We start from the raw sequence: 22,157 nt of genomic DNA, 5'->3' as shown, positions 1-22,157 counted from the left end.
ATTTTGAGAGAGAGAGAGAGAGCGAGAGAGAGAGAGAGCAAGAGTGGGCTAGGGGGAGGGACAGAAAGAGGGAAAAAGAGAATCCCATGAATAGACACTTCTCCAAGGAAGACATCCAGATGGCCAACTGACACATGAAAAAAAAGTTCAACATCACTCATTATAGGGAAATACAAATCAAAACCACAATGAGATACCACCTTACACCTGTCAGAATAGCTAACATTAACAACTCAGGCAACAACAGATGTTGCCGAGGATGCGGAGAAAGAGGATCTCTTTTGCATTGTTGGTGGGAATGCAAGCTGGTTTAGCCACTCTGGAAAACATTATGGAGGTTCCTCAAAAAACTAAAAATAGAACTACCCTATGACCCAGCAATTGCACTACTAGGCATTTATCCACGGGATACAGGTGTGCTGTTTCGAAGGGACACATGCACCCCCACGTTTATAGCAGCACTATCAACAATAGCCAAAGTATGGAAAGAGCCCAAATGCCCATCGATGGATGAATGGATAAAGAAGAAGTGGTATATATATACAATGGAGTATTACTCGGCAATCAAAAAGAATGAAATCTTGCCATTTGCAACTATGTGGATGGAACTGGAGGGTATTATGCTAAGTGAAATTAGTCAGAGAAAGACAAAAATCATATGACTTCATTCATATGAGGACTTTAAGAGACAAAACAGATGAACATAAGGGAAGGGAAACAAAAATAATATAAAAACAGGGAGGGGGACAAAACAGAGGAGACTCATAAATATGGAGAACAAACTGAGGGTTACTGGAGGGGTTGTGGGAGGGGGGATGGGCTAAATGGGTAAGGGGCATTAAGGAATCTACTCCTGAAATCATTGTCGCACTATATGCTAACTAATTTGGATCCAAATTTTAAAAAATAAAACATTAAAATAAAATAAAATAAAATAAAATAAAATAAAATAAAATACAACTCATATTGGTCTTCTAAAAACCTGTATCTCCACAATAAGGTTCTATTTAATTACATGAATGTTTTTCAAATGTAGTTGCTTGTCTATGTATTTTTTTTTATTTGAAATGACTGCATCTTGGGAGTTTTTGCCCCTTGATCAGATATGATTTCCCTTAGCTTGCCTAAAAAATCTATAAAGATTTGGGAGAAATACCTGAATAATAAGTATTTCCTCAACAAAGAAAAACATGTAAAGTACTTATTGATATAATTTTCTAAAGTAACTCTACTTGTGTCATAGGATCTCTCTGGAGATATCTAGAATTCATGGTTACATTCTCTAATTTGTATAGAAAATAAAATTAAACAAAAGGGGTAAAATGTTGGAAAGTTCTTTTTGTATACTATATGCTGGTTAAAGAAGCAATAAACCTCTTCCATACCATCTTCTATCTTCCTCCTTTCAGGAAGCTGTGCTACATTACAAAAGCTATGAACCCAAGGAAATGGTGACTAGGTTTTGGTAAGTGTCACAGTGAACTAGGCAGAGAAGACACCATTTTCACTAATTTTCTAGGCTTGGATATGAACACACAAGTGTGTATTATAAGTATGAACAGAAAAAGAAATGTTTTAAAAGGTTAAAATTGAAATCTTGCCATTTACAACAATGTGGACAGAACTGGAGGGTATTATGCTAAGCGAAATAAATCAGTCAGAGAAAGACAGATATCATATGACTTCACTCAGATGTGGAATTTGAGAAACTCAACAGATAAACATAGGTGAAGGGAAGGAAAAATAAGATAAAAACAGAGGGAGAGGCAAACCATAAGAGACTTTTAAATACAGAGAACAAACTGAGGGTTGCTGGAGGGGGGTGTAGTGGGGGAGTGAGTTAAATGGGTGAGGGGCATTAAGAAGTACACTTTTTTTTTTTAAATTTTTTTTTCAACGTTTTTATTTATTTTTGGGACAGAGAGAGACAGAGCATGAATGGGGGAGGGGCAGAGAGAGAGGGAGACACAGAATCGGAAACAGGCTCCAGGCTCTGAGCCATCAGCCCAGAGCCTGACGCGGGGCTCAAACTCACGGACCGCGAGATCGTGACCTGGCTGAAGTCGGACGCTTAACCGACTGCGCCACCCAGGCGCCCCAAGAAGTACACTTTTAAGGATGAGAACTGGGTATATGTAAGAGATGAATCACTGGGTTCTACTCCCAAAGCAAAGACTACACTGTATGTTAAATAACTTGAAAATAAATTAACAAAAAAAAATAAATAAAAATAAAGTAATACTAAAAAAAGTAGATAGACAATGAGAAGTTGCTGGAGGGAAAAAAGAGAACTCATAATTAAAACCTATGTGCACACATTTGGCTAAACAGTTAAAAATTGTTAGAATAAATGGGAGCAGGTATGTAGATAACCCCAATGGGTTCACTGTTTTACCTTGAATTTTTTATATTAACTTTGGATTTAGTGTTTTGTTTTTTTTAAGCTATGCTGGGATTGATAACACAGAACACTAAAAATAATAAAGTTATATTGTAAAACAAAAAAGAAAAAAGGCTAAAATTGGTTTTCACTATATTTAGAAGGTATTTTCGTTGATCTTTGTCCCACAAAGTATTTCTCAGATTTCTTATGAAATGTTTGTTTCTCATTAGTTTAACAGTGGAATCCTACATTTCATTAGATCAAAATTGTCATTTCAAACTAACTTTTAGTTAAGTACCAAATATATGAATATTTTCATAATTCCTAATTTAACTTCCAAAAGAATTTGGGGGAAAAAGGGGAATATAGCTAAAGCTCTTAAATGTAACTTTACCAGGGGTCATAATAAATAAGAACATACACAGAGACAAGACAGAAAAAAAAAAAGAAATGGAAGAGACAAGATGAAAAAGAAGCAAAAAAAGAAAAAAACCCAAAAACCAGAATGGACAAATATGTATAAAGGTGGCCAGTAGGTACTAAATAGCAAGAAAAATACATGAAAAACATAGTATAAAACTAAGAGAACGGTGTTTACTATGCAATTACCAAACTTAAAATAATAGCTTTAAAAATCAAATAGACTGAGGGAAGGAGTTAACTTGGTGAAATAGTAGGAGGACCTTATGCTTGCCTTATACCTTGAACACAGCTAGATATTATCAAATCATTCTGGGGGCATCTGGGTGGCTCAGTTAAGCCTCCAACTTCAGCTCAGGTCATGATCTCATGGTTTGTGAGTTTGAGCCCTGGGTCGGACTCTGTGCTGACAGCTCCAAGCCTGGAGCCTGCTTCTGATTCTGTATCTCCCTCTCTCTCTTCTCCTCCCCTAGGCACACTCTATCTCTCTCTCTCTCTCTCTCAAAAATAAATAAACTTAAAAAAAAAAACATTCTGAACACCCAGGAATTCAATCTGAAGACTGAGAGAACAAACTGCACAACTACAGGGAGAAAAGAGGCCACAACATGGAAGGTAAGAAATGCAGTGATATGATCTGGGGGGAAAAAGAATCATGGGACTACAGAGGAAAGGGAGTCCTAATCCTGGGGTGAGAGGGGGGAGGAAGAGGGAGAGGAAGGGAGAGAAAGAGAGAGATAAAGGAGCACAGCAGCACGCAGAGCACTACACAAGAAAAACACTTGGGGCAGCCTCTCCCAAATGCCCTCCAAGAAGGGGAACTGTCCCTTCCATGTGATTCAGGGGATTCTCAGAGCACAGTGTCTGCTCTTGGGCCTCTGCCTTCCCATTGAGCTGCCCCATTTATTAGCATATGGGCAGAAAAACATGCTGAGGAGAGGTAACCTGGATGTCAGTTTTTTTGCTGTGCTTTACCATGAACTCCAAGCTACTGCACATTTCGTGCGGCTACTTTTCTCGGAAAAACTGCAACCAGCCACAGTGCAGCAAGACCCTCCCCCAGAGATAGCATGGGTCCTTGTCCCACTGGGTCACTAAAATTTGTGGAGCCGTGAATCCCAGCCACGCATATGAGATAAAAGGAGCGCTGCACCACCACTGGGTCGGCAGACAGTGCAGATACAGGGTGAAGTCAGGGACATGACATAAGCCTTGGACACAAGAGGGGAGACTGTCTGCTCTTTTGTGAGGGTCAGAACAGTAAGGGATGTAAATGCCCCTCTCAATGGAAGACAGTGGGCCCACACAATTCTTCACCCCTCCAATAGCACCAACGAACTTCAGAGAGCAGCACAGCACACACAGTGGAGGCTTGAGACACTCAAACCAATCTGTGTCCCCCTGCATTCTGCAGGTGCATTTTTTAATAGGGCAAGTGTCACTGACAGCCAGAGCAGCAGCAGACCTCTCTTTCAAAAGATCAGCACAACCCACCCTCCCCCACCACACACACACACACACACACACACACACACACACACACAGCAGGTGTACTGATCCTAGGGTGCTGCAAAGCTTCAGCTCTAGTAAAAATAGGACTAGGAACAGGATTTCCTAATGCACAAAGGACAGAGACAAGAATAAATGCAAAGACAGAGTAATTCATCCCAAAAGAAAGAAAAAGAGGTCACAGCCAAGGAACTAATCAAAATTGATAAAGTAATGGGAATGAACTAGAATTTAAAACAACAATCATAAGGATACTAGCTGGGCTTGAGAAAAGCATAGAAGAAATCAGAGACCTTTACCAAAGAGATACAAGACCTAAAAACTAGTAAGGTTGAAATAAAAAATGCTATAACTGAAATGCAAAACTGACTGACGTACTGAACAGATGATGGAAGAAGTAGAGGAACAAATAAGTGATTAGAAGATGAAATTATGGAAAATAATGAAGCTGAAAAGGGGGAAAGAAAAATATTGGACCAAGAATGTAGACATAGGGAACTCAGCAACACTATTAAGTGTAATAACATTTGTATCATAGGAGTCACAGAAGAAGAAGAGAGGGGAAAAGAGGCAGAAGGTTGACTTGAGCAAATTATAGCTGAAAACCTCCCTAATCTCGGTGAGAAAAGACATGCAAATCACAGAGGCAAAGAGAATTCCCATCAAAATCAACAAAAGCCAGTCAACACCAAGATATACCATAGTAAAAATTTCAAAATAAAGAGATAAGAAACGAATGCTGAAAGAGACAAGGGAAAATAAAGCCCTAAACCACAAGGGAAGATAAATCAGGTTCCTGACAGTTCTCTCCACAGAAACCTATCAGGACAGAAGGGAGTGGCATGATATATTCAACATGCTAAAGTGGAATACTTTGTACAACAAGGCTGTCAATCAGAATAGGAGGGCTAAAGAGTGTCCCAAAGAAACAAAAACTAAAGGAGTATCTGATCACTAAACCAACCTTGTAAGAAATATTAAAGGAGAATCTTTGAGTGGGAAAGAAAGACCAAAAGCAACAAAGACTATCCAAAGACAGGAACAGAGAAAATCTCCAGAAACACTGGCTTTACAAGTAATACAATGGCACTATATTCATATCTATCAATAAACACTCTCAAAGTAAATTGTTTAATTACTCCAAGCAAAAGACATAGGGCATCAGAATCGATAAAAAGAAAAAAAAAAAAAAACAAGAATCATCTATCTGGCGACTACAAGAGACACATTTTAGACCTAAAGACAGCTGCAGATTAAAAGTGAGGGGATGGAGAACCATTTGTCATTCTAATGGACATCAAAAGAAAGCCAAAGTATCCATAGTTATACAAGACAAACTAGATTTTAAACCAAAGAATGTAAGAAGAGATAAAGAAGGGCAATATATCATGATAAAACAGCCTATCCAATAAAAAGATCTAACAATTGTAAATATTTATGCTCCCAACATAACACCCACATATATAAAACAATTAATAACAAACACAAAGAAACTCATTGATAATAATACATTAATATTAGGGTATTTAACACTCACAACAATGGACAGATCCACTAAGCAGAAAATCAACATGGAAACAATAGCTTTGAATGACAAACTGGACCAGATGGACTTAACAGACATATTTGGAACATTTCATCATAGAGCAGCAGAATACACATTTTTATCGAGTGCACATGGAACATTCTGCAGAATAGTTCACACACTGGGTCATAAATCAGGCCTCAACAAGTACAAAAAGATTGAGATCATGCCATGCATATTTTGTGATCATAACACTATAAAACTTAAAGTCAACCACAAGAAAAATTTGGAAAGACCACAAATACATGGAAGTTAAAGAACATCCTACTAATGAATGAATGGGTTAACCAGGAAATTAAAGAAGTTATATATATATATATATATATACACGTATATATACATATATGTATATATATATGTGTGTGTGTGTATATATATATGTGTATGTATATATATATATATATATATATATATATATAGAGAGAGAGAGAGAGAGAGAGAGAGAGAGAGAGAGAAAACGAGTGAAAATAAAAACACTATGGTCCAAAACTTTTGGGATGCAGCAAAGCAGTCATAAGAGGGAAGTATAGCAATACAGGCCTATATTAAGAAGCCAGAAAGGTCTCAAATATACAACCTAACATTAAATCTAAAAGAGCTAGAAAAGGAAAATAAAATAAAGCCTAAAGCCAGCAAAAGAAAGGAAATAACATATTAGAGCAGAAATAAGTGATATAGAAACAACAACAACAAAAAATCAGTGGAACAGATCAATGAAACCAGGAGCTGGTTCTTTGAAAAAATTAATAAAATTGATAAACCCCTAGCCATACTTATCAAAAAAAAAAAAGACAAAGGACCCAAATAAAATAATAAATGAAAGAGGAGATATCACAACAAACACCACAGAAATACAAACAATTATAAGAGAATATTATAAAAATTATATGCCAACAAATTGGGCAATCTGGAAGAAATGGATGAATCCCTAGATACATTTAATCACAAAATCTGAAACAGAAAGAAATAGAAAATTTGAATGGACCAGTAACCAGTAAAGAAATTGAATCAGTAATCACAAATCTCCCAACAAACAAACGTTCAGGGCCAGGTAGCTTCAAAGTGGAATTCTACCAGATATTGAAAGAAGAGTTAATGCCTATTCTTAAATTGTCACAAAAAATAGAAATGGAAGGAAAATTTCCAAGGTCATTCTATGAGGGCAGCATTACCTTGATTCCAAAAGCAGACAAACACCACTAAAAATGAAAATTACAGGTCAAATATCCCTGAGGAACTTAGATAAAAAATTCTCAACAAGATACCAGCAATTCAAATCCAACAGTATATTAAGGAATTATTCACCATGATCAAGCGGGATTTATTCCTGGGCTACAGGGCTAGTTCCATATTTGCAAATCAATGAACGTGATAAAACACATTAATAAAAGAAAGGATACAAACCATATGATCCTCTCAATAGATGTAAATAAAGCATCTGACAAAGTACAGCATCCATTCTTCATAAAAAACCTCAACAAAGTCGAATTGAGTGAATATACCTCAACATCATAAAGGCCATATACAAAGACCCGTGTCTAATATCTACTGAGAGCTTTTTCTCTAAGGTCCGGAACAAGACAGGGATGTCCACTCTCATCATTGTTATTTGACATAGTACTGTAAGTCCTAGCCTCAGCAATCAGAAAACAAAAGGAAGTAAATGAATCCAATTCAGCAAGGAAGATGTCAAAATTTCACTATTTGCAGACCACATGATACTCTATGTAGAACACCTGAAAGACTCCATCAAAAAATTTCTAGAACTGATAAACAAATTCAGGATAGTCGAAACCGTAAGATACGTAGGAATAAACCTAACCAAAGAAGTAAAAAGAAAAAATTGTACTCTGAAAACTATAAAACACCTACATTATGAAAGAACTTGAAGATGACAAAAGAAATAGAAAGCTATATATGAAGCTATTATAAAGTTATTGTCATCAAGAGAGTATGATACTGACACCAAAACAGACACATAGATCAGTGGAACAGAATAGAAAAGCCAGAAATGGACCTACAACTATATGGTCAACTAATCTTTGACAAAGAAGGAAAGAATAACCAATGGAATAAAGTCTCTTCAACAAATGGTTTTGGGAAAACTGGACAGCAACATGGAGAATAATGAAACTACACTACTTTCTTATACCATATACAAAAATAAATTCAAAATGGATTAAATACCTAAATGTGAGACAGGAAACCACCAGAATCCTAGAGGAGAACACAGGCAGCAACCTTTTTGACCTCACTCAAAGCAAATTCTTACTAGATATGTCTCCGGATGCAAAGGAAACAAAAGCAAAAATAAACTATTAGGGCTTCATCAAGATAAAAAGCTTCTATACAGTAAAGGAAACCATCAAAACAATAAATAAATAAAAGGCAGCCTACAGAATGGGAGAAGATATCTGCAAATGACATATCTGACAAAAGGTTAGTATACAAAATCTATAAAGTACTTATCAAACTCAACACCCAAAAAACAAGTAATCCTGTGAAAAAATGGGCAGAAGATATGAATAGACACTTGTCCAAAGAAGACATGAATAGATACTTGTCCAAAGAAGACACCAAGATGGTTGACAGAAAGAAGAAAAGATGTTCCACATCTCTCATCATCAGGGAGATACAAATCAAAACCATAATGAGATACCACCTCACACCTCCTAGAATGTCTAAGATTAACAACACAAGAAACAACAGGTGTTGGTGAGAATGCAGAGAAAGGGGAACCCTCTTGCACTGCTGGTGGGAATGCAAACTTGGTGCAACAACTCTGGAAAACAGTATGGAGGTTCCTCAAAAATTTTAAACTTAGAATTACCTTAAAATCCAGCAATTGCAATAAGAGGTATTTACCCAAAGGGTACAAAAACATTGATTTGGAGGGGGGCATGCACCCCCAATGTCTATAGCAGCACTATCAACAATAGTCAAATTATGGAAAGAGCCTAAATGTCCATCGACTGATGAACGGATAAAGAAGAGGTGTTAGAGATTCTGGGAAGATGGCGGCGTAGGAGGACGCTGGGCTCACCGCGCGTCCTGCTGAACACTTAGATTCCACCTACACCTGCCTAAATAACCCAGAAAACCGCCAGAGGATTAGCGGAACAGAGTCACCAGACCCAAGTGCAGACGAGAGGCCCACGGAAGAGGGTAGGAAGGGCGGCGAGGCGGTGCGCGCTCCACGGACTGGCGGGAGGGAGCCGGGGCGGAGGGGCGGCTCGCCAGCCAAGCAGAGCCCCCGAGTCCGGCTTGCAAAAGCGGAGGGGCCTGACAGACTGTGTTCCGACAGCAAGCGCGACTTAGCGTCTGGGAGGTCATAAGTTAACAGCTCTGCTCGGAAAGCGGGAAGGCTGGAGGACAAAGGGAGGGTGAGCTGCGGAGCCCCCGGACAACAGAGCTCACTTTGGCGGGGAACAAAGGCGCTCGCCAGCGCCATCTCCTCCGCCCATCCCCCAGCCAAAATCCCAAAGGGAACCAGTTCCGGCCAGGGAAATTGCTCGCTCCGCGCAAACACCCAACACTGTGCTTCTGCAGAGCCAAACCTCCGGCAGCGGAGCTGACTCCCTCTGGCTGCCACAGGGCCCCTCCTGAAGTGGATCACCTAAGGAGAAGCGAGCTAAGCCTGCCCCCCCTGCCGCCGTGCACCTTGCCTTCCCACCCCAGCTAATACGCCAGATCCCCAGCATCACAAGCCTGGCAGTGTGCAAGTAGCCCAGACGGGCCACGCCACCCCACAGTGAATCCCGCCCCTAGGAGAGGGGAAGAGAAGGCACACACCAGTCTGACTGTGGCCCCAGCGGTGGGCTGGGGGCAGACATCAGGACTGACTGCGGCCCCGCCCACCAACTCCAGTTATACACCACAGCACAGGGGAAGTGCCCTGCAGGCCCTCACCACACCAGGGACTATCCAAAATGACCAAGCGGAAGAATTCCCCTCAGAAGAATCTCCAGGAAATAACAACAGCCAATGAGCTGATCAAAAAGGATTTAAATAATATAACAGAAAGTGAATTTAGAATAATGGTCATAAAATTAATCGCTGGGCTGGAAAACAGCATACAGGACAGCAGAGAATCTCTTGCTACAGAGATCAAGGGACTAAGGAACAGTCACAAGGAGCTGAAAAACGCTTTAAAGGAAATGCAAAACAAAATGGAAACGATGACGACTCAGATTGAAGAGGCAGAGGAGAGAATAGGTGAACTAGAAGATAAAGTTATGGAAAAAGAGGAAGCTGAGAAAAAGAGAGATAAAAAAATCCAGGAGTATGAGGGGAAAATTAGAGAACTAAGTGATACACTAAAAAGAAATAATATACGCATAATTGGTATCCCAGAGGAGGAAGAGAGAGGGAAAGGTGCTGAAGGGGTACTTGAAGAAATAATAGCTGAGAACTTCCCTGAACTGGGGAAGGAAAAAGGCATTGAAATCCAAGAGGCACAGAGAACTCCCTTCAGACGTAACTTGAATCGATCTTCTGCACGACATATCATAGTGAAACTGGCAAAATACAAGGATAAAGAGAAAATTCTGAAAGCAGCAAGGGGTAAACGTGCCCTCACATATAAAGGGAGACCTATAAGACTCGTGACTGACCTCTCTTTTGAAACTTGGCAGGCCAGAAAGAATTGGCACGAGATTTTCAGGGTGCTAGACAGCAAAAATATGCAGCCGAGAATCCTTTATCCAGCAAGTCTGTCATTTAGAATAGACGGAGAGATAAAGGTCTTCCCAAACAAACAAAAACTGAAGGAATTTGTCACCACTAAACCAGCCCTACAAGAGATCCTAAGGGGGACCCTGTGAGACAAAGTACCAGAGACATCACTACAAGCATAAAACATACAGACATCACAATGACTCTAAACCCGTATCTTTCTATAATAACACTGAATGTAAATGGATTAAATGCGCCAACCAAAAGACATAGGGTATCAGAATGGATAAAAAAAACAAGAACCATCTATTTGCTGTCTACAAGAGACTCATTTTAGACCTGAGGACACCTTTAGATTCAGAGTGAGGGGATGGAGAACTATTTATCATGCTACTGGAAGCCAGAAGAAAGCTGGAGTAGCCATACTTATATCAGACAAACTAGACTTTAAATTAAAGGCTGTAACAAGAGATGAAGAAGGACATTATATAATAGTTACAGGGTCTATCCATCAGGAAGAGCTAACAATTATAAATGTCTATGCGCCAAATACCGGAGCCCCCAAATATATAAAACAATTACTCATAAACAGAAGCAACCTTATTGATAAGAATGTGGTAATTGCTGGGGACTTTAACACCCCACTTACAGAAATGGATAGATCATCTAGACACACGGTCAATAAAGAAACAAGGGCCCTGAATGAGACATTGGATCAGATGGACTTGACAGATATATTTAGAACTCTGCATCCCAAAGCAACAGAATATACTTTCTTCTCGAGTGCACATGGAACATTCTCCAAGATAGATCATATACTGGGTCACAAAACAGCCCTTCATAAGTTTATAAGAATTGACATTATACCTTGCATACTTTCAGACCACAATGCTATGAAGCTTGAAATCAACCACAGGAAAAAGTCTGGAAAACCTCCAAAAGCATGGAGGTTAACGAACACCCTACTAACGAATGAGTGGGTCAACCAGGCAATTAGAGAAGAAATCAAAAAATATATGGAAACAAACGAAAATGAAAATACAACAATCCAAACGCTTTGGGACGCAGCGAAGGCAGTCCTGAGAGGAAAATACATTGCAATCCAGGCCTATCTCAAGAAACAAGAAAAATCCCACATACAAAATCTAACAGCACACCTAAAGGAACTAGAAGCAGAACAGCAAAGGCAGCCTAAACCCAGCAGAAGAAGAGAAATAATAAAGATCAGAGCAGAAATAAACAATATAGAATCTAAAAAAACTGTAGAGCAGATCAACGAAACCAAGAGTTGGTTTTTTGAAAAAATAAACAACATTGACAAACCTCTAGCCAGGCTTCTCAAAAAGAAAAGGGAGATGACCCAAATAGATAAAATCATGAATGAAAATGGAATTATTACAACCAATCCCTCACAGATACAAACAATTATCAGGGAATACTATGAAAAATTATATGCCAACAAATTGGACAACCTGGAAGAAATGGACAAATTCCTGAACACCCACACTCTTCCAAAACTCAATCAGGAGGAAATAGAAAGCTTGAACAGACCCATAACCAGCGAAGAAATTGAATCAGTTATCAAAAATCTCCCAACAAATAAGAGTCCAGGACGAGATGGCTTCCCAGGGGAGTTCTACCAGACGTTTAAAGCAGAGATAATACCTATCCTTCTCAAGCTATTCCAAGAAATAGAAAGGGAAGGAAAACTTCCAGACTCATTCTATGAAGCCAGTATTCCTTTGATTCCTAAACCAGACAGAGACCCAGTAAAAAAAGAGAACTACAGGCCAATATCCCTGATGAATATGGATGCAAAAATTCTCAATAAGATACTAGCAAATCGAATTCAACAGCATATAAAAAGAATTATTCACCATGATCAAGTGGGATTCATTCCTGGGATGCAGGGCTGGTTCAACATTCGCAAATCAATCAACGTGATACATCACATTAACAAAAAAAAAGAGAAGAACCATATGATCCTGTCCATCGATGCAGAAAAGGCCTTTGACAAAATCCAGCACCCTTTCTTAATAAAAACCCTTGAGAAAGTCGGGATAGAAGGAACATACTTAAAGATCATAAAAGCCATTTATGAAAAGCCCACAGCTAACATCATCCTCAACGGGGAAAAACTGAGAGCTTTTTCCCTGAGATCAGGAACACGACAGGGATGCCCACTCTCACCGCTGTTGTTTAACATAGTGCTGGAAGTTCTAGCATCAGCAATCAGACAACAAAGGAAATCAAAGGCATCAAAATTGGCAAAGATGAAGTCAAGCTTTCGCTTTTTGCAGATGACATGATATTATACATGGAAAATCCGATAGACTCCACCAAAAGTCTGCTAGAACTGATACATGAATTCAGCAAAGTTGCAGGATACAAAATCAATGGACAGAAATCAGTTGCATTCTTATACACTAACAATGAAGCAACAGAAAGACAAATAAAGAAACTGATCCCATTCACAATTGCACCAAGAAGCATAAAATACCTAGGAATAAATCTAACCAAAGATGTAAAGGATCTGTAAGCTGAAAACTATAGAAAGCTTATGAAGGTAATTGAAGAAGATTTAAAGAAATGGAAAGACATTCCCTGCTCATGGATTGGAAAAATAAATATTGTCAAAATGTCAATACTACCCAAAGCTATCTACACATTCAATGCAATCCCAATCAAAATTGCACCAGCATTCTTCTCGAAACTAGAACAAGCAATCCTAAAATTCATATGGAACCACAAAAGGCCCCGAATAGCCAAAGGAATTTTGAAGAAGAAGACCAAAGCAGGAGGCATCACAATCCCAGACTTTAGCCTCTACTACAAAGCTGTCATCATCAAGACAGCATGGTATTGGCACAAAAACAGACACACAGACCAATGGAATAGAATAGAAACCCCAGAACTAGACCCACAAACGTCTGGCCAACTCATCTTTGACAAAGCAGGAAAGAACATCCAATGGAAAAAAGACAGCCTCTTTAACAAATGGTGCTGGGAGACCTGGACAGCAACATGCAGAAGGTTGAAACTAGACCACTTTCTCACACCATTTACAAAAATAAACTCAAAATGGATAAAGGACCTAAATGTGAGACAGGAAACCATCAGAACCTTAGAGGAGAAAGCAGGAAAAGACCTCTCTGACCTCAGCCGTAGCAATCTCTTACTCGACACATCCCCAAAGGCAAGGGAATTAAAAGCAAAAATGAACTACTGGGACCTTATGAAGATAAAAAGCTTCTGCACAGCAAAGGAAACAACCAACAAAACTAAAAGGCAACCAACGGAATGGGAAAAGATATTTGCAAATGACATATCGGACAAAGGGCTAGTATCTAAAATCTATAAAGAGCTCACCAAACTCCACACCCGAAAAACAAATAACCCAGTGAAGAAATGGGCAGAAAACATGAATAGACACTTCTCTAAAGAAGACATCCAGATGGCCAACAGGCACATGAAAAGATGTTCAGCGTCGCTCCTTATCAGGGAAATACAAATCAAAACCACACTCAGGTATCACCTCACGCCAGTCAGAGTGGCCAAAATGAACAAATCAGGAGACTATAGATGCTGGAGAGGATGTGGAGAAACGGGAACCCTCTTGCACTGTTGGTGGGAATGCAAATTGGTGCAGCCGCTCTGGAAAGCAGTGTGGAGGTTCCTCAGAAAATTAAAAATAGACCTACCCTATGACCCAGCAATAGCACTGCTAGGAATTTACCCAAGGGATACAGGAGTACTGATGCATAGGGGCACTTGTACCCCAATGTTCATAGCAGCACTCTCAACAATAGCCAAATTATGGAAAGAGCCTAAATGTCCATCAACTGATGAATGGATAAAGAAATTGTGGTTTATATACACAATGGAATACTACGTGGCAATGAGAAAAAATGAAATATGGCCTTTTGTAGCAACGTGGATGGAACTGGAGAGTGTGATGCTAAGTGAAATAAGCCATACAGAGAAAGACAGATACCATATGGTTTCACTCTTATGTGGATCCTGAGAAACTTAACAGGAACCCATGGGGGAGGGGAAGGAAAAAAAAAAAAAAAAAGGACGTTAGAGTGGGAGAGAGCCAAAGCATAAGAGACTGTTAAAAACTGAGAACAAACTGAGGGTTGATGGGGGGTGGGAGGGAGGGGCGGGTGGGTGATGGGTATTGAGGAGGGCACCTTTTGGGATGAGCACTGGGTGTTGTATGGAAACCAATTTGTCAATAAACTTCATATATAAAAAAAAAGAAGAGGTGTTATATATATACAATGGAAGATTACTCAGCCATCAAAAAGAATGAAATATTACCATTCGCAATGACATGGATAGAGCTAGAGTGCATTATGCTAAGCAAAATCAGTCAGAGAAAGATAAATACCATATGATTTCACTCATATGGAACTTAAGAAACAAACCAGATGAACATATGGGAGGGGGTAAAAGAGAGAGCAAAACAAACCATGAGAAACTCTTAAAGATAGAGAATAAACTGAGGGTTGATAGAGGGAGGTGGGTGGCAATGAGCTAGGTGAGTCATGGGTAATGTTGAGGGCCCTTGCTATGATGAGGACTAGGTGCTGAGCACTAGGTGTAAGTGATGAATCACTGAATTCTACTCCTGAAACTAATATTGCACTGTATGTTAACCTACTAGAATTTAAATAAAAATGTGAGGAAAAAAGAAATCATCACTCTAAACTTAAGAGCAATATGACAGTAATGGAAGCTAAGAGGTAATGGGTTACTTTTTTATCCTATTATGGTCCTATCATTACATGTTTTGTATAAAGGAAAAGAGTTGTTGAAGAAAGCTATCTAAACTTCTTGGGTCCAACAAATGTGAAATTTAAGTCATTTCAGATGCAAGTGTCATGCTTTGACTATGATAATTTATTCCACATGGAGTGGATATAACATATACATATATTTTTATTTTGAATATGTACTTTACACCTATTGTTTCACATGCCTATAATTTAAAAGATCCACCATTTATTCATTTCCTAAGCATTTATATGCAAGTTATTAAAATGTCCTAACTAAAACTTGACGTTAGTTTAGAATAATCTAAGTCAAACCATCATGTTTTTTAAAACTGCCAAACTCCTTAAGTAATAAGTAATTATGTTTTGACATAACAACTAATGCCTTGTGGGAAAAGGCTCTACAGAAAATCTCACTACTATGAATTTATCTAGTTGCTACCCTGATTACAGTTATTTAGTATCCTGGGAATCTGTGAGAGTTGACAATGCGAGTCAATAAGAATTTAAAACTAAGGGTTCTACAACTAATTTTACAGATGAGGGGATTGATAGCCAGAGAATTCAAATGATTTTTTAAATGCCACTCAACTTATTGGTAAATCATGTACTATATCTCCCAATTTCTAGTACTGTTTTTGTTCTATTATTTCTTTGTTTCTCTCAATTGAATAAAGAGATTCATCTTGATTTGTAGAGATGCAAGGTTCATTAGTGCTGTCTTGTTAAGAGACTAGAATCTGCACAAATCTGTTGCAAAACAGTAAGGGTACAAAAGTTGTGAAATTCTGTATTAATGCTGATAGAAATCTTTCTGAAAGAGACTTCCAGGAACAGAACAATTATTATAGTCTATACAGCAGTCTTACGTCAACTAGCAAGTATCTTCTACACATGTCAGATGTTCTTTCCTGTTAACATGTGTGCATAATATATACATATATAATCATATATAATCCCATATGTTTAAGAAAGACTACAGATTAAAGAATCTTATAGCATTAGTTATTAATAGCTATACATTTATATTATAGTAATAGCTACACATTTGTGCAGTTTTTGGTTACTGTTATAATTATTTCTATTAAATATCTTGAGATTATCAAAAACACCATCTAAAGAGAATTATACAATTAATTAATTAGTGGTATTTTACTTATAGGAATATAGAGCAAATCTAATACAGTAACAAAAAAGTTTATAGAAAAAATAACTATAACTTCATAACCTGTACAAAGATTACTGTTACAAAAAAACCCTTGTCTAGAATTTGTAAAGTCCCTGATATTGCAACTGCTATACATATACAAAAAAACCTTCCCATCTTCCTAAAATGTCTTTTATGTATATTAATTCACTAACATTAATTGAACAAAGAAGAGAAATCTTCACCATTGCAAACAAGTTCTTTTTTGCTGGTTCTTAGCACACAAGTCAAACCATACTTTTGGATTTTCCTTTTCAATGGAATAAAAATTCTGTAAAAACTGGTATTCAACACATAGCATTTAACCATAAAAGAAAAAATATATATATAATTTGGGAACAGATTTATGTTTCCATAATTGTAAAAAACTACCAGTAAATATTTTGTGAAGCAAAGTATATTTTTAAATATATTTCAATGAAGCTTATTATGATTTGCACCATAAAGACCCTTTGACAACTGAATAAGCACCTACTATTTTGTCAGTTTCATACTTCCATATACTGTTGGGCAAGTTCTCACCTTTTGTCACAGGCAGAAATAAATACTACTTACCTTATTATTCATGAATGCTTTGAGGCACTGAATAAGTTTATACTGATTCTTCTTGTCTATGTTTTCTTGCCTGAATAAAGGGGAAATAAACAGGTTACACTGTGCTCAAAAATTTCCGCTTTGGTGATTTTTTTTCATGTTTATTCTTACTGTTTCTTGTCCAGAAGCTTTTCCAGCACATCCAATAAGAGTCCGAGACCTTCATGGCTAAAGTTGTTAACCCAGCTATAAAATGATCAAAAAAATGTGTATAAATAATTTATATATTTAAAACATTAAATATCCAAAATGAAATTTTGATTTTTAAATCTGATAATCCTGTCTTATAACACTTGTCATTTTTTTTCTACTTCCATTGCTATAAGTATTGACTCTATGAAGATGATTCAGAGATCTTTACCTCAATGCCAGACTTCTCTTCACATTTTAGATTGCCTATTCCACAGTAATGCCTTGGTTGTTTCACCAGCATCAGATACTGAAGTCGGCATATATAAGCCAAATTGATCTTCCCCTGTATCTCTGTTACCCTAAATCAACTCTTCTTCCACTCTTCCATACTCTGTTAATAACACTGCTATTCTTTGAATCCTTCAAACTTGAAATACTGGCATAATTTTTTGATCTCCATCTCTTTCACCTTTGTATTTATTCTTTTCATTCATTCCACAAATATTTATTGAGTACCTACTAAGCACCAGGCATGGTCTGGGTGATAGAGATATAACAGGCAAGAAAACTAAGCCTTTACCCTCATGTAGCTTACTATCAAAAAAGAAGGAGACATGATAAACAGATAAACAAGTATATAATAAAATGTCAGTAGTTTGGAGCTATGAAGAAAAATCAACTTTGGTAAAAGGAATAATGAATGCCAGGATGTGATTTATTTTTAAATATTTTTTAATGTTTTTATTTATTTTTGAGATACACAGAATGCAAATGTTTCATATGCACTGCCATCAAGCTATAAAGCATTTATTTATTTATATTTAAATTTTAATATTTATTTCTCTTGGAGAGAGAGAGACTGAGTATGAGCGGGGGAGGGGCAGAGAGAGAGGGAGACACAGAATCCGAAGCAGGCTCCAGGCTCTGAGCTGTCAGCACAGAGCCTGCGTGGGACTTGAACCCACAAACCGTGAGATCATGACCTAAGCCAAAGTCGGATGCTTAACTGACTGAGCCACCCAGGCACCCCAGGATGTGATTTTTTTAATGTGTTGTCAGGGAAAGATTGTTTGATTAGGTGGCATTTGAGCAGAGTCTTCAAAGAAATGAGGACTTTCACAGTAGAAGGATGAAGGACAAATCAAGTCCTGAGGAGGTAGCTAGTATGCTTTGAGTATTCCAGTAATTGTGAGGAGACCCATGTGGCTGCAGCTGAATAACAAGTCTTGGAAGAATGGCAGCAAATGAAGCCCCATGTGTGGTAAAAGGCTGGAAGACTGATCATGTACAGCTTGGTTTGACTTTCTGTCATCCAGTCATGAATATGCTACTTGTAGAATGACTCCCATATATTTCCCCTCCCCTCCTTTTCATTGTGTCTGATAACATTCTAGTTTAGCCCTAGTTACCTTTTCTTTAATGTGACAGGAGTCTCCCAACTAGGGTCTCTGCAGCATCATTCTTTTATTCAGTTTACAAAATGCAAGATTAGATTGCACTTAATCAGCAGTCATATGTCCAAAAATTTCCTCTGTACTACCCAACACATTTCAAGTCCCTTGACCCAATATTCTGATCTAGCCTCAAATATTCAGAACCAATCACATCCACAATGTATATGGAAGTTCATTTTAAACAAATTGTTTTAATTTCCATAGTGAAAATGAGAAAAAATCAATATGGCATTGTAATGATAATTGGCAGCAAGCTACTGTTCATTTGAGGCATGTAATCAATCAGTACAATGAGCCATTTTCTCTAAAGACTCTCCCTAATCAGTGGGGTGGTGGTGGAAAAATAAAATGACATCAGCTCTAAGAATAATATATCAGCAGATATTACAGCACAATATACCCTTATAGAAAACTTAAAGTAATAGAAATTCTGAACAAATTTATATACCCAGCCCTTGGTATCTCCTTTGGCATTTAGGAAGATAAAATAATCTATGATTTCCTTAAATTTAATACTTATAAATTACTTTTCAAGATTCTAAATTTTACTCATATTCTTTTCACACCCAGTACTTCTAAAATTATTGGTTACTTTTTTCTTGGATTAGGAAAGTGTTTGGTATAAGAACATTACTTATATCTGGTCACTTAACATCAGTCACCCACACATCCCAGACTTCTTCAAATTGTGCGGTTTATGGTACTTTGGTTTCACTCAGTGGAAATTACTATTGGTCTGAAAAAAATAGGATACTCATGAAACCTAAGTGTGAGGATGCAGGGCCCATTTATTAAAAACTAGGCAGTGAAAAGTCTTAACAGAATATTTTAGGCCAATGGGCAGTGGAGGCCTAGTTAGAATATTCAAGACTTTTAAAGTAGACAGAATAGGAGTCCAAAAGGAGCCTGATACTAGAGGGATAAAATAATTATGTAGCATGATGACACTCGACAAGTTAAAAGGAAGGGAATGCAGCTAAACATATCTTTTTTTTTCTTTTTCTCTTGCCAGCATCATTGCTCTTTCAGGCACTAAACACTTTGTGGCCTTTAGCCAAATGCTGTTTTTTCTTTTTCTTTCTCTCTTTCTCTCCCTCTCTCTATAAATATATTGATTTTATCAAATACAAAAGTGGCCATGAAATGATGAAGCAGTTTAAAAACAAAATGTTGGCTACTATACATCGGCAAGAATCCTGATACTACTACACCTGAAGTAACTATAAATCAGTGGTTCTCAAGGTACGTGCCCCAAACCAGCAGCAGCATCAACATCAGCTGGGAACTTGTAAAAAATACAAATCTGTGGGCCCCACCCCAGACCCACCAAATCAGTAACTCTGGGGATGGGGCCCAGCAATCCGTGTTTTAACTAAACCTCTAGGTGATTCTGATGCTCAATTTTGAGAACCACTGACATAGAACACTGCCTTTCTCAAGCAAGACTCAGGCTCAAAATTCAAGATTGCTTTATACACCCCCTCAACCATACTGTGAATTCCCACTGCCACAGGACAGAGATTCAGTCCAAGCAAGTATATTTGGTACATTTTTCACAGTATGCAAATTTCAGCTCTGAGTTACTCCATACTAATTGGAATATCTAGAGGTATAAATACACAGTTGATGACTCTATTTAAAATCTGCCTCAGAGATTGCAAATAAAGACAGATATATACATAAATTTTCAGTAGTATCTCAGTCCTGAGATAAGAAATTGTAATTTATCACAGACACCTTATTTATAAAAGAAACATAGAAGCAGCAGAGGATAATGAAGAACCAAACAGAATAAAAAATGGGGAAAGAGAATGATCTCTTATAATTCCCATAACCACTCTGAAACATAAGGTTTTTTCCCTTTCATTTTTACTGAAGATTTACATACAATATAATAAATCATTTTGACAAATGCATAATCATGCAAACTCCAATACAAAAAAGATACACAACATCTTCATCACTCCAAAATACTCCATTATTCCTTTTCAAAGCCAATCCCTTTTCCAAACTCCCAGCCCCCTGGAAACACTTATCTGCTATGTAACCCTAGTTTTGCTTTTTCTAGAATGTCATTAGAAATGGAATTATAAAGTATGCAGGTTTTGTGTCTGGCTTTTCTCATTTAGCATAAATATTATGATATTCAACCATTTTGTTGCATTTATCAGTGGTCCATCCCTTCTTATTGTATGGATATACCGTTGTTTTTTAATCTATTAATCAGTTGATGAGTATCTTGGTTTTTTCCAGGCTTTAATGATTATGAATAAAACCTCTATAAATATCCATAATTTTTCTTGGGAAAGTAATTGGGGTAGAATTGCTGGGTCTCATGGTAAGTATATGTTACACTTTTCAAGAAACTGCTTTCCAAAGTGGCTATCCTATTTGGCATTCCTTTAGCAAAGTGTAACAGCTCCATTTGCTCAGAATCCTTCCCAACTTTTCACACTGTCAAATATTTTTAAACTTTAGCCATTATGAAACTTGTTTTCAGATAAAATGAGAAGCAAAGTAGTTAAGTAACTTTCCAAACATCACTCAACAAGTATCAGTTCTAGGGCTCACACCCAGGTCTAACTCCAAAGCCCATGTTTATTTCAATCATGCCATTAGAAATTACTAACAGGAACAGAAGATAATTTTCTATAACAACATCTGCATTGAGCTTATGTCTATACGTGTGTGTGTGTGTGTGTGTGTACACACGTGTGTACACAGCTTATATCTATATCTACATATCTCATATCTATATTATATCTATGTCTAGACACACAAACATGTGCTTTGCTTTATTTAACAGCTTACTTCATTCATTTAGGTGTTATAAGTACTTTTCAGACCATGCTTTTATTGTCTTTTAAAGTCCTAAGCTTTATAAGAAATCTACTAAATATTGTTAAGGAAAGATATCTGGAGAACCCAACTAAAACTTCCAATTAAGATTTAGGTAAGGCAGCTCATTGAAAAGAATAGGGCCAGAATGTAGCGTACACTTTTTTCCCCCCTTTGGATAAGCTATATAGTTTACAGTCTTTTCAAGTATTAATATATTGGTTATTTTATGTTATTAAGTCACCTAAGTCAAAGAGTTGTCTTGACATACTGTACATCTAAGTTGATGTTTGTGGCCACTACCTGCAAGGGTACCAGGTGGAACAAATAAACCACCAAACAAAAACAAAAGAAAGATCAGTCAGAAAGATTCATTTATAAGTAAGCAAGAGGCCAGGATTAGATCTGAAGACTGAAAAAGAAACCAGGATGTTTACCTAGGGAGCAAGAGAATAAACCCACAATAGGGCAGTATCTTCTGAACTTAAGTATAAAAGGCTTGGCTATATCCATCAGGGAGTCCAGCATCTGGTTCTTTGCTCAAGAAGTGAAAAATTAAAAACCTTTCCCCAAGTTTAAGATC

The 22,157-nt window shown here is 37.6% G+C and overlaps 1 protein-coding gene across 2 annotated transcripts in view; it reads right to left on the bottom strand.

Moving 5' to 3' along the window:
* DIAPH2 (diaphanous related formin 2) overlaps positions 1-22,157 on the bottom strand; it is a 1,004,420-nt gene that overhangs the window by 761,954 nt on the left and 220,309 nt on the right. For both annotated transcript variants that reach the window (XM_047076289.1, XM_047076288.1), the window contains exons 6-7: positions 17,262-17,336; positions 17,112-17,181 (exon numbers count right to left, since the gene is read on the bottom strand). In XM_047076289.1, coding sequence (XP_046932245.1) covers positions 17,112-17,181; positions 17,262-17,336 — 145 coding nt within the window. The remainder of the gene's footprint in view (positions 1-17,111; positions 17,182-17,261; positions 17,337-22,157) is intronic.

Source organism: Lynx rufus, unplaced genomic scaffold, assembly GCF_022079265.1.
Source record: "Lynx rufus isolate CCGP_SWC_20201006 ecotype Redwood Valley unplaced genomic scaffold, mLynRuf1.p SCAF_14, whole genome shotgun sequence".
NCBI lineage: Eukaryota > Metazoa > Chordata > Mammalia > Carnivora > Felidae > Lynx > Lynx rufus.
This window is presented reverse-complemented; position numbering and strand designations above follow the sequence as displayed.